This window comes from Schistocerca cancellata, chromosome 1 (assembly GCF_023864275.1).
Source record: "Schistocerca cancellata isolate TAMUIC-IGC-003103 chromosome 1, iqSchCanc2.1, whole genome shotgun sequence".
NCBI lineage: Eukaryota > Metazoa > Arthropoda > Insecta > Orthoptera > Acrididae > Schistocerca > Schistocerca cancellata.
Genome location: NC_064626.1, coordinates 1,035,145,178 through 1,035,157,831, shown reverse-complemented (window position 1 = coordinate 1,035,157,831; position 12,654 = coordinate 1,035,145,178). Strand labels below are relative to the sequence as shown.

The following is a 12,654-nucleotide window of genomic DNA, read 5'->3' as shown; positions in this document are numbered from 1 at the left end:
AATGTTTCGTAGACGTGTGGCACGGTTGCTTCCACGTCTAATGTATGTCGAGTTCTGGTGAAAATTCTCTCGAGATTAACTCTGAGTATCAGTAAGGACTGTAAGCAAGACTCGTTGCTAGTAGACGCCTGATCGAGTTCAACCTGGTCACCATCACCATAGCTGGAAGATGCCTACACACAAGTCTCGTGACCTCAACTCATAACCATACACCAAGTGGTAATGACTGCAGAAGACCCCTAAAAGTCCGCATGCAGGAATCCTGTTTGTCTTAAAGTAAATCCTCATTTCTCTTCTGTCCTCAGGTGTGTCTAGGAATCAACGCATTACAATTCCTTGGAGATGGACGGGTCAAGTAAATAATAATTTCCTCCACTGCTTCATTCGGTAGAAAAAGTATGTCAGGACCGAAGAACATAACAAGAATGTTCTCATACACATCCCTGATGAAACTCTACACAGAATAGGAGCGCAGGAGTTTGAATCGATCGATGTACAGAATTACTGTGATTAATGCTGACGAAAAGTGTCTTCTCAGATTTGCACATCGACAGCTGGACAGACTTCTTGTGGGGAGTGGGATCATAAGCCATGCTTCTATGAACAATAACTAGTCTAGAGACGCAAAGAAGTCGTCACAGATTAACCACGCTAATAACGAGGATTTCAGATGAGATAGAATATCGCTCATTATATATCGAATAAGCTCTTTGGGGAAAAAAAGATATGGACACTGGACAAGAAGTCAATCAGCCCCAACAGGTGTCATGCTATTATCGTGTAATACCACCTCTAGCATTGGTTAATGGCCCTCACTGTCGAGGAAGAGGGATCACAAGATTTTTGAGAGGAATATGTATGCTTTGCATCCCTGCGAACACGGCTGTTGTCATCTTCCAATGGAGGAATGTGCGCAGCAGATTCGTCATGAAAATGTACTCGTAAAAGATAGGGCAAAACATGGTTACCGATAATCTTGAAATAAAGATTCTGGCCCATGTTCAAGGTAATGTGAACTGCTGGTTAAACTCCTCATTGAGTTGTCGCTTCACTAAACGATTTGAATCATTTGGAAATAAGCAAAATCGTTCGTTTATGAGACCACGTCTCCAAAATGCTACTATGAAGGTTCTGTTTTCTTTGGTCCACTGAAGATGTGCAGCTTCTTGTGTCGCTTTGAGTGATTGTAGTTTTCAAGGCATCCGAATCATAATGTTCTCTGCACCCAGTTCTTGGAAACTGGCTGATGTGATCCTACAGTCACTGACAGTTGCAATTCCTGTCGTATTTCAAATCGATTGTCATTGACTGGGTGCTATCTGATCCCGGTCAGTTATTAAACTTTTTCGAGCACTGTTCCTACGCCGTGCTAAATGGCTCCGAAGGGTGCAGCATTCCATGTAGACACATTAGAAAGCACACATTGAAATGTCCAAAACGGGCAGCTTTATTCCCCATGTAGTCATGGGCACGTCCAAACACGATAGCCATTTCCTGCCATTCTGTCACGTATCACTCTCGACTTATCTTGCTCCACTGATTCTATATAACGGAATGGTGCGCGCACACCACTTCATTCACAAATTTTATGTCAGCCATGCAGGGTCACATGAGTGACTTGTGCTAATTCCACACGAATTTCGGAAGCTTAGTCGGATCCTATGCTTCACAACTTGAAGCTGTTCGTAGATATTTCAGTGATTCTGTCCCAGCCCGAGCCCTTTTTTACTGTTTTCCGCGTTACTCCGCAACTTAACATTGAAGGCACGCCCTCCGGATGACGTGTTAGTCGCCCCCATAAAAGAGCACACCACAAGAGGTATTTTCATTCCAGAATAATCTATTTCGCAGAGTACTATACCTAGGCAAGAATGGCCCAATTCTGATTTTGAAACGAACTTACTTTTTTTTGCTATTTCTAATTCGATGCTTGTAATTGAGGTAATTACCATAAAAAAGCAAAATAGTACTATACCTCTTCCTCCCATTTCTTTTTACTTTTGAAAACTTTTGTATTTTTTGCTTAATAGCAGCTACAGCAGTTAACTCCACTCTTTTGCCGGTTTTTATGTTTACAATATTGTGGCATAGTGCGAGCTGATGCAGAGGCACAGTATTCACTGAATTCTCTGGTTCCTAAACAACATAACCTGCTCACCATTTTCTAATCAGCTGAGTGAACTATATATTAAATTATGCAAGAAGCAAAGATACGAGGCGTTTCACGGATGTTAAGCGTCCTTTGAAGGCTCTGTGTAGTAGATAGGAAATTTAGTACATTATCAACTTTTAACGAAATCATACTACTTGTTATACATTTTTAATATTTTTATTCAGTTCTTATACTATTTCACCTCCTAAATACACAATGCGCTACATTATTTTTCTTAGCAGAATGAAATTTTCAACTTACTTTGGATTGAAACTTCCTGGCAGATTAAAACTGTGTGCCCGACCGAGACTCGAACTCGGGACCTTTGCCTTTCGCGGGCAAGTATCGAGTCTCGGTCGGGCACACAGTTTTAATCTGCCAGGAAGTTTCATATCAGCGCACACTCCGCTGCAGAGTGAAAATCTCGTTCTGGATTACTTTGGATTATTAACAAATTCATAATTAAGGTCTCAGGTGCAGGCAACACTGATAGTGCGGTTACAGTCTTAGTCTCTGACTCCCTGTCACTCACACAAAAAATATTTTATTATTATTGAGAACGCTAATCAAATATAGTGTCACTGCTAATCGGATGTTGTATAATAGCTGAATAGTTTCTTTGAGAACACTTTTTGATGTATGTTCGGAGGTCTGTCGAGGAATTACATCAACTAACAATTTGGCAGTGTCCACTTCCAGTCTTCTGGAACGATTCTCTAAGTTCAGTAGTATCTGTTCAGAAAACAGGCAGTGCTTTTTAGAGTCGTCCGGATGTGAAGCATCGTCCATGGTGAAGCTCTCCAGGTGCAGAATATTACTTCTTTCTCCTGAAACAAACAAACAAATTGCTTATGAAAATATCTTAGTCAGGTCGTGCGTTTCAACTCTTCAAATATTTTAACAAGAATTTCTGTTGTAGGAGATACCGTTCTTTGTTCGCATATTGCGCTGTATTTCGTATGAACTCCAACTGTATCTTATTCGATATAATCTGCAAAGCGATTAGGTCAATCATTTGTTGTTTTCAGAATCACCACTGTGTGTAAAGAGCAACTATCAGAAAATGGTTTCCGAACAAACGATCATGGCTTCATGAATGATAGAGAAGTATTGTTGATTTATCTTTATTTGCTGCTAAAGTGGGGCTGTAAAGTCGTTTGTAGATTCCTGATTCCATTTCTACCAGAGAAAAACAAGTGAAAAAAGATTTTAGTTTCTCAAAATCATATTTTCTTAGTTGTATTATGTTTTATATGTTGATTCTCTATGGTGATATTTCGTACATGTATGAGCTGCTGACATTCGATACCATTTTAGTCTATTTTAGTTTCAACGATACTTTGTTAGTTATTAGGACTTGTATGTTTACTTTAATAATTGTCATATCATGTATTAGTTTTCATAAGTTTAGGATGTGTTGTAAATAGGGTTACTACATCAGTTTTTCTTTATTTTCCTTTTCTTACCTCGCTGCATAATGCATTAACTAAAACAACGTTGCACGTGAAGAGAATGATAACAGACACATATATTGATATTGATCCAGGTTGGATATTGCCGGAAATGTGATTCACAGTAACGCTGAAAAGGACACACCGTTATAGGAAAACCAGACACTGAGGAAGATGGAAGTGATAAAGGATGAGATTAAAAGCAAGAGAAAATTAGTTCAACCGCTTGCACTACTGGCCAAAAGATATGAATGTGCTGTGCAAGTGCCAAAACTGGTTACTCAAAATGAACAGATCAACATCCAGAGGAGGGAGAATTGGTCAAATATGGGATATGTACGGTGTACTGAATACGATATGTTCATTTGCTTTACTTCAGCAAGAAATGCGTTTAAGAAGTATCCTACATAACGACATATCACTATTTTAATATTTCTTGTAAGTTTGTAATGTCATTTATTTTTATTTTTAGAGAAGTTTTTTGATAACATCGAATGGTACACATTCTTTGAAATTCTGTACGTAGGAATAGTACCTACGAATTGTAAACAAATTGGACTGCAGTTACACAGCCGGAAAAAGAATTAGTACTCCTGGAAAGACGATGACGATTATATCCGATGATGGAATATGCCATCTGGGGAACAGTAGGTGTACTGATAATGGTTTCAGCGTTGCCAGCCAACAGATAGCATAGTGGCGTAGCTATCAGACCACCGTCTGTATCTAACCTTTACTAGAGAATGCTCGCAACCAGAAGGCTCGTGTGAAATGAGCAGGCAGTCTTACCACAGAGACGCACTCGTGCCTCATGCAGCCTACTGAGCGAGTTTGAAAGGGGTCAAACTGTGGCCTCTCGAGTATCTTATCAGGGTCACATGAATATTATCACAGCTATAGATGAGGTTCTGGACGTCCACGCAGCACATACACCCGCCAGGATCGTTGTATAGTAAGGGAAATAGGGGTGGATCGTGCAGCTACCACAGTACAGATAAGAGGGCTTGTCAGATCAGATGTGTCAACACAAACTGTTGCGAGTCAGTTATTAGCAGTGAGACTATAGGCAAGCACGTATCTGTCCCGTCTTAAACTCACGCCACGGCATCGACGTTCACGGATCGACTGGTACCGTCAGAGGATCACTTGGAAGATGGAATGGCTCGCGTTGGTCTTCAGCGATGGAAGCAGATTCTACCTGCACTTAAGCTATGGTCGTTCGAGCATACGACGTAGACGTGGTGAGCGCTGTCTCGTAGAGTACATTCGTTCTAGATGAGCCGTGGCGGCTCGGGTTTGATCTATCGAACGTACCGCGTATAACATTATCGCTGTATCGCGGAGGAAAGAGAGAAGTGGGGGAAGTCATCGAGGCACCTGTGACAGTCGAGTAGTTGGATTTTGGAGGACGAGCAGAACCAATGAGAGAGGCAGTAGTGCGCGCAGCGTGAAGCCGTGTCTGCCGACGCCGTGTGTGGTGGCAAGAGGGAAGTTTGCCATCTTACCTGGTTGTGTTTGGGCGTTTGCGGCGGACTTGGTGAGTAGAGGCGCTGATGCTGTCGGGAACAGGCTGCTTCCTTGTTTATGATGGATTTACCGTTTGCTTCTAGTGACTACATTCTCGTTTCCATGGCTCTGTGACTGATGTGATGCCATTGCGAGCACAGTTGCTTTGGATATAAGCAGCATTTTGTTTTCAGTGTCCATCGTTCTGTCGATTACTGAGTGTTGTGGTGTATTTATTGAGCAGTGTGCTTTGGGCGCTTGACCTTACTATTAGGAGTCCATTGCGTAAGGCCGCGTTTATCCTGTGAGGACTTGTGTTCTGCATTTAAAAACTTAGTTGTTGTTAGTCACTGAATTGCTCAAATGCATTCATACTTCTCTGCTTAAGTGTTATTGTTTTAAGCCCCTCTGAATGGGAAAATGATAAAGGGCCTTACTATTGCTGACCTTTTTGTGTGCCACTGACTTGGTTGTGTTTTTCAGCCACGTAATTAGTGCGTTTATTGTAACGAACCGATGTCTGTTTCTGATTAATGTTTCCCTGTGACATTGAGTGTTAATCTTGTAACGAACACTGTTTTAGATATTTTAATCAGTGTGTTGCAGGACATATCCTATTTGTGCCTCGCAAGTGGAGAGGCGGCTTATTGGCCATGATAATGTGTTGGTAGATCCATTTCACGAGTCCAGGCCAGTCACCCGGAGATTTAGAAGTAGTATGTTGTGTTAAGTTAATACTCCTTATTTTAACCGTAGTGCGCTCATGCACAGGAAGTTTATGTGGATTTGCGCAGATTGCGCGGTATGTTCAAATGACTCTGAATACAGTGTGTTAAGCTAGTACTCCTTATCTTAAGCGTAGTCTGCTCATGCACAGGAAGTTTATGTGGATTTGCGCAGATTGCGCGGTATGTTTAGATGATTCTGAATTAATTGTGTTAAGTGGTGTCCTCTGAGGTGCTGGAAGTTGTGGATAGACAGCTGTTTTCGACACGTTGTATATGCAAATAATTTATGTCCTTATTACGTTGGTGAGTTGCTTGCCTTTGTGTCACAGGTGGTACTAATTTTATTAATTTTGCCATCGGTCTTCGCAGAGGCTGCGGGAGGAACCGACCCACTGTGCTAAGCAGTTACGTAGTCGCGCCCGCCCACCGTAGCGGGCGTTGTTTACTAGCCCGACGCCTTCCAGTACTTGGTGGCGGGAGCGTGTTGACTGGTTTCTTACGGCTTGCAGTCTGGGAAACCGTGCCTTTGGTGTACACGTGGAAGACTTATGTTTTGCTTCCAGTACCTCGGAGTGGCTCTACGTGGGTAATGAGAACGACTTGTGTTGTTGGTGGCTCAGGCCGAAAGTGGTTCATTTGCTAAACAGAACGTGTATATGCATTTCTTTCCCATAATTCTGTAAACATGGTTTAGGTGGTTGTGTTTTTTTTTCAGGTCAATTGAATTGTTGTTCAGAGGTTACTCTGTATGGCCATTAACTTATGCAGACATTTAATAGCAAGGAACTGTATTGAAGTCTGGTTTCAAGTTGTGTTGATTGTATGGGGAAATTGCTTTGAACAGACATTTAATTAATTAATAAACAACTGAATGCTATGTCTGAGTTGAAGTTTATTGTGTTTCTAAACATATTAACTACTATTTTTAGTAGTTCACTTATGCAGTTAGGCGATTTACAAGGCCTGTTGCGTTGTTTCCTTTTAAAAGTATTATCAATGTTATTAATAAAGAAGTGTGTTGTAAAAAAAAAACAGTGAATGAAGTGCCTCAAATCCCTTTGGTCCACACCTTCCGTCATTCACCCTTGGGTGGTATTAGCAAACCGTGAAAGCCCATTCACTAGACACACTGGCCGCAACCCAGGTGTTAAGGTCTGGGGTACGATAAGCTACAACTCTCGTTCCCCTTTAGTGTTTTGGAAGGGACGCCCCTCCCACTGCCCATGAAACTCATCGTGCTCTGCAAGACGTGCAGCAACGTCCCTGGCTGGTAGAATATTGGGAATTTTCTCCAATGAAGTGCGTGTGGGATATGATGGGACGAGAAGTGACTCGTGCGACTCGTCAACCAACAACTCTTACAAAATACGTCAACAGGTCGAGAAGTCGTGGCATAACGTATCCCACGACAGTGTTCGCCATGTGTACGAGGCTGCGCCGTATTTCCTGTTTTGAACAGAACCGAGGTGGAATCTTCCTGCACGTCGGTCAGAGGCCTGAAGATGGAGTAGTAAATCGCCGAAACTGGTGGGATAATAAAATATGTTTGAAAATTAGACGGCTGAAAGGTGTTTGATTTGACATCCTGTATTCTAATATGGGTGTTTGAGCATGGTTCGATACCTGGTAGCTCAGAACCGCTTGTGCTATTGATCTGTAAATGTCATCATTTCATGTACTCAATGTACACTGTTGCAACAATAGATCTTGAATTAATTGGAAAATTTTAATATGGAGTATTAGTTTTTTCAGCCCGTGTACTCGTAACATCTTGATATTGTTAAATGGGGTAAGATGTTTGAGGTACTCAAAAAAGTAGGAATAGACTATAAAGATAGAAAAATGATATGGAACCTGTACAAAAACGAGACAGCAGTTATCTGTGGACGGACAAAACAAGAAGAGGTGCAGATACGGAAAGGTGTCCGACAAGGTTGCGTATTACCCCTGTTATCTTTAACCTAAACATTGAAGAGGCGCTGAAAAAAGTAAGAGAAAATTCACAGACAAGTGTAGTAATTCATGGTCAACGAATAGATGTGATAAGATATGCCGATGACATAGCTCTCCTAGCTGAAAGTGAAGAAGATCTTGTAGTCCCACTGAATAGAATGGATAAAGTTATGGGGGAAGAATATAATGTGAGAATTAATAAAGCAAAAACAAAAGTAATGGCATGTGACGAAAAAGATCATGTAGGCAATTAACTGCTTGAACAAGTTCATAAATTCACTTATCTGGGCAGTGATATTACCAGCATTGGAAGGAGCAAGGCAGAAGTGAGAAGTAGAATTGCTCACGCAAAGACTGCCTTTAACAAGAAGAAAAACATCTTAACGTCTAAGAGCATCAGCCTTGAAATCAGGAAAAGATTTTTGAAATCATATGTGTGGAGTGTGGCATGCTGTGGGTGTGAAACATGGACGCTCGGGACAGAGGAAGACCAGAAGCTAAATTCTTTTGAAATGTGGTGCTATAGACGCATGCTAAAAATAAAATGTATCGACATGGTCACAAACAAAGTGGTTCTGGAAAGTGCAGGTGAGAAGAGAAGCTTCTGGAGTTTCATTGTTAAAAGAAGAGTGCAATTTACAGGCCATCTATTAAGACATAAAGGACTCCTGAACACAATCATATAGAGACATGTCAAGGGAAAAAGACCAAGGGGAAGACCACGGCTGAGGTACATGGATCAAATCGTGAAAGATGTAACACCTATAAAGAAATGAAAAGAAAAACTGAAAGACGCTCAGAATGGAGACAAGCTGCCATTGTAGCTGTTGCAAACCAATCCTTGGATTGACCACTACAGAAGAAGACTCGTATAAGAGCCGAAGGCCCTGAAAGGGAAAAGGAGAAGGGGGTAAAAAAGGATTGTAGCCTCTCGCCGATGTTATTCAATCTGGACTTTGAGCAAGAAATACAGAAGAACCTGTAAAAGTTTGAAAAGGGAAGAAGGTTTCGGGGACAAAAACAAAACTTCGCAGTTTCCCAATAAGATTCAGTTTCTATCAGAGACAGCAAAGAACTTGCCGGGTCAGTTGAACGAAATGGATAATATCTTTAAAAGAGGTGTTAGACGAACACCCAACAAAATTAAAAAATAGATTTAATCAGGTGATGCTGACAGAATTATAGTAGTACATGAAATGTAAAATGTAGTATGTGACCTTTGCTATTTCTGATGCCAAGTGACTAACGATTGTCGAAGTACAGAAGTTATGAAATGCAGAGTAGCAACAGCAAGAAATTCGATTCCGGTGTAGAGAAATTTGTTAACACCGAATGCAAACGTAAACGTTAGAAAGTGTTTTTGTAGGTACTTGCATGGGGTGTACCCTCGTATGGTAGTGAAAAAAAGAAGGATAATAAGTTCACACTGGAAGAGTCTTGAGCCTGAAATGTGTTGCTAGAGAAGAATGTTGAAAAGTAGATGGGTAGATCAAGTAACTAATGAGAGGCATTCAATCGAGTTGAGGAAAAATTAAATATGTGGCACAGACTGACTAAAAGTAAGAATCAATGGACAAGATACATCCTGAGGCATCGAGATCGTCAGTTTGGTAGTGGAAGTAAGAGCATATAACACCACAACCCCTTTTGGAATCCTGTATCCTATTCCAGTCTCATCTCCACTCTTCCGAAGAGGGCATATATGTAGTATTAGTAACTTACACCAATTTAAACTGTTGCCTTGACTTTGTCTACCTTGTGTCTCACCAATATATGGAATGAAGAAGACACTTTTCTGGTTATCTGGATTCGAGGAGGAGGAGGAGGAGGAGATTAGTGTTTAACGTCCCGTCGACAACGAGGTCATTAAGGACGGAGCGCAAGCTCGGGTGAGGGATGGATGGGGAAGGAAATCGGCCGTGCCCTTTCAAAGGATCCATCCCGGCATTTGCCTGAAGCGATTTAGGGAAATCACGGAAAACCTAAATCAGGATGGCCGGAGACGGGATAGAACCGTCGTCCTCCCGAATGCGAGTCCAGTGTGCTAACCACTGCGCCACCTCGCTCGGTATCTGGATTCGAATAACTGAAGATTCTTCGTGCAGCAACTTAGTAATTTACACTAATTTAAACTGTTGTTTTGACATTTTTTACATTGGGCCTCACCAGCATATAGCATGAAGGAAACATATTGGATTAAAAACTAATGTACCATCGTAATTTACACACAATACGAACTGCAGGCACATAGTAGGAATAAATTTTCTATTGTAATTATGGAGTTATTAACGATTAAAGTTCTGATACTTCACGTCATCGAGAGACAGCTATTTTTATGGCTTTTTATGTCAGAAATTGATTACTTTCCTAACAGAAATATGTCACGACGATTTTTCAGTCAGAACCAAACATGTTTATGTTCTCATTGGTGTTAGTTAATAGAACTGTAATTACGACCATATAGGAATGTAAAATTTTGCTTATAGAAAAATTTAATTAGTTGAATCCAGGATTTTCATTCAATAACAGTAATAGCTCTATTCACCTGAAAATAATAAAGTGATTTAGCTTTAAGTCATTAAAATAAAATATGCAAATTAACGATATATATTGTTGCAATGATAAAACATGTAATTTATAGTCTTAATAGAAACAGGTCCTCTCCTGTCTTTGTATGAAATTGTTCACTGTTATTCCATGTAATTTTCTATGTAATTTGGGAAGATGTATGTATAAACTTTAATTGTTAATATGCAAAAGTGAATATGTAAAAATGACAGTAATTGTTTGAAATCATATAAATAGAGGCGATTTGTACGCCGCCATAAGTCAGTTTTAGGTTACTCTTAAGCCAGTCTTAACCCAGTCTTCGAGCGAATTTTGTATCAACAGCATGGAGTCAAACTTTGTAAGTTCGCCACCGAACATCTAGTGTGCGAAATAAAATGTATGGTGAACATGAAGTACTGAAACTTATTGAATCCATTGCATGAATCCCAAGTGGCGATGCAGCAACATCAAAACGAACCTAGGTCAGCATCAAGAAGCAGCACCATGGATTACACAAGATACGTATAATTTTTTTGGTGGAGAATATCCGTAATAAGACGTGGTATATTGAACATTGCTTTTCTTGTGTTTAGCAATGATACACATCCCAAATTTCACAAAAACATTTTCGTCACGTTTTATTGCAAGTAGGAATGTGGGAGGAATTGTAGAGGGAGACCAAGGCTTAGAAACAGTAGTCAGGTTCAAATGTATGTAGGTTGCAGTAGTTATGTAGATATGTACGGTCTTGTACAGAACATATTAGCGTCAAGAGTTGCATCAAAAGACCACAACACATTTTGGAATGTGTGTTCACATTTTTTGTCTATATTAATAACAATGCTAGGACAACATTAATCAATCACATGCACTTTACAGCATGAAAAGGTGTTAGTATTTCGTTGATAAACTACAATTAATAATAATTCTCTTTTCCAAGTGTAGCTTTGTCTTGTTAGCAACCATATGTATTAGGTGTGATACGTTGGCTTTAACAGTGTGTAAATACAATAAAATATTCATAAATATATTGTTATTAATGGTGTCGTCAAGGCGATTTCCTTCAATTTACTTTACAAATTTAGCAAGCACTTATGTCATGCAAGGGAAACTCTCGCGACGGAATGCCACCCGTTGCTTGATGCTTGAAACTACTCCTTATTCCAGCAGAATAATGCCTTGCCTCAGAAGACAAAGAGTTCCAGATCTCTACAAAAGTCCCCACAGTTCCTTGATAATAACGTCCCGCTGTTAGGAACACAGCTTGTGAGAGATGTGTTTAGGTAAAAAGTATGGTACGGTAGATACCTGTTCCTAACAGATTCCTGTTCGTTTTCTACGTTTTCTACAGTTAGTCGAGTTTTTGGAACTACTCGTAAAGGGGTCACTCACCATGTGATTGTTCTGTTAGTTTATTTAGAAATAAATTTATAGCTACAATATTTTTTTTGCGTAGTTTTTTTCAACGTCATTAAAACAAGGTAAGTTTCAATAAGTGTTCTGCATTAACGGTACAGAAGCTCAGGATGCAAGTATGTGTTTGTCATGACATATTTCGAGTGAATATTGTCCAGGATACGGTTTTTGGAAAGGGTGGGATTTAAAAATCTAACTACTTAACTGAAGGTAATCCAACACGTTCTAAAAAGCGAAGACGGGCAAGAGTTTCATAATCAGAAAGTTAATCTGGTAGTACACGGATGTGTAAGTTATGAAGCAGTCGTACTCGACTACACGCGACGAGCCGTGAAGATCAACAGTACTAAATGGATTTCAGGGAAAACGTCAAGAAGGATGCTGGCGCAAAGAGGCTGATGAAGCAGCAGGTTACGAAAGACGATCGCTAATAACACGTTTAGTTTAATTGGTGGCAGGCGACGTTTTTTATACCGCCCGGCAGGAATTGCTGCGGTTGCAGCTTTGAGCAGACTACTGCTGTAAAGAGGAAGAGCAAGAAGGTATGATGACGTAGACAGTGGTTGGCATTTACTTCGTTTTCGAATGAGAATCATCGCTTGGAGATCCGAGTGATCCATCTGAGGCATTTTTCTGTATGCTTGTACCTACATACAGGGTGACAATTATTGAACTATATGAAAAAAATGTAAAGTAGTTACAAACTACAGCGTCCACACATTTTATTCAACATGTAAACGTCACTACAGGTATTCGGTTCTAGCTTACGACATGTTCGGTATGCCTGCCATCGTTGGCGATGATGTGGCACAGACGAATACCGAAATTCTGCACGACCCGCCGAAGTCTTGGAACATCGATACTGTTGACGATCTCCTGAATGGCTGTTTTCAGCTCA

General features: G+C 40.4%; 1 protein-coding gene across 1 annotated transcript in view; it reads right to left on the bottom strand.

The window, feature by feature from the left end:
- Positions 1 to 2,592: 2,592 nt before the first annotated feature.
- The window catches only part of LOC126162892 (loricrin-like), a 55,526-nt gene continuing 45,464 nt past the window's right edge, over positions 2,593 to 12,654 (bottom strand). The window contains exon 4 of the mRNA XM_049919701.1: positions 2,593 to 2,979. Coding sequence (XP_049775658.1) covers positions 2,967 to 2,979 — 13 coding nt within the window. The 3' untranslated portion in view covers positions 2,593 to 2,966. The remainder of the gene's footprint in view (positions 2,980 to 12,654) is intronic.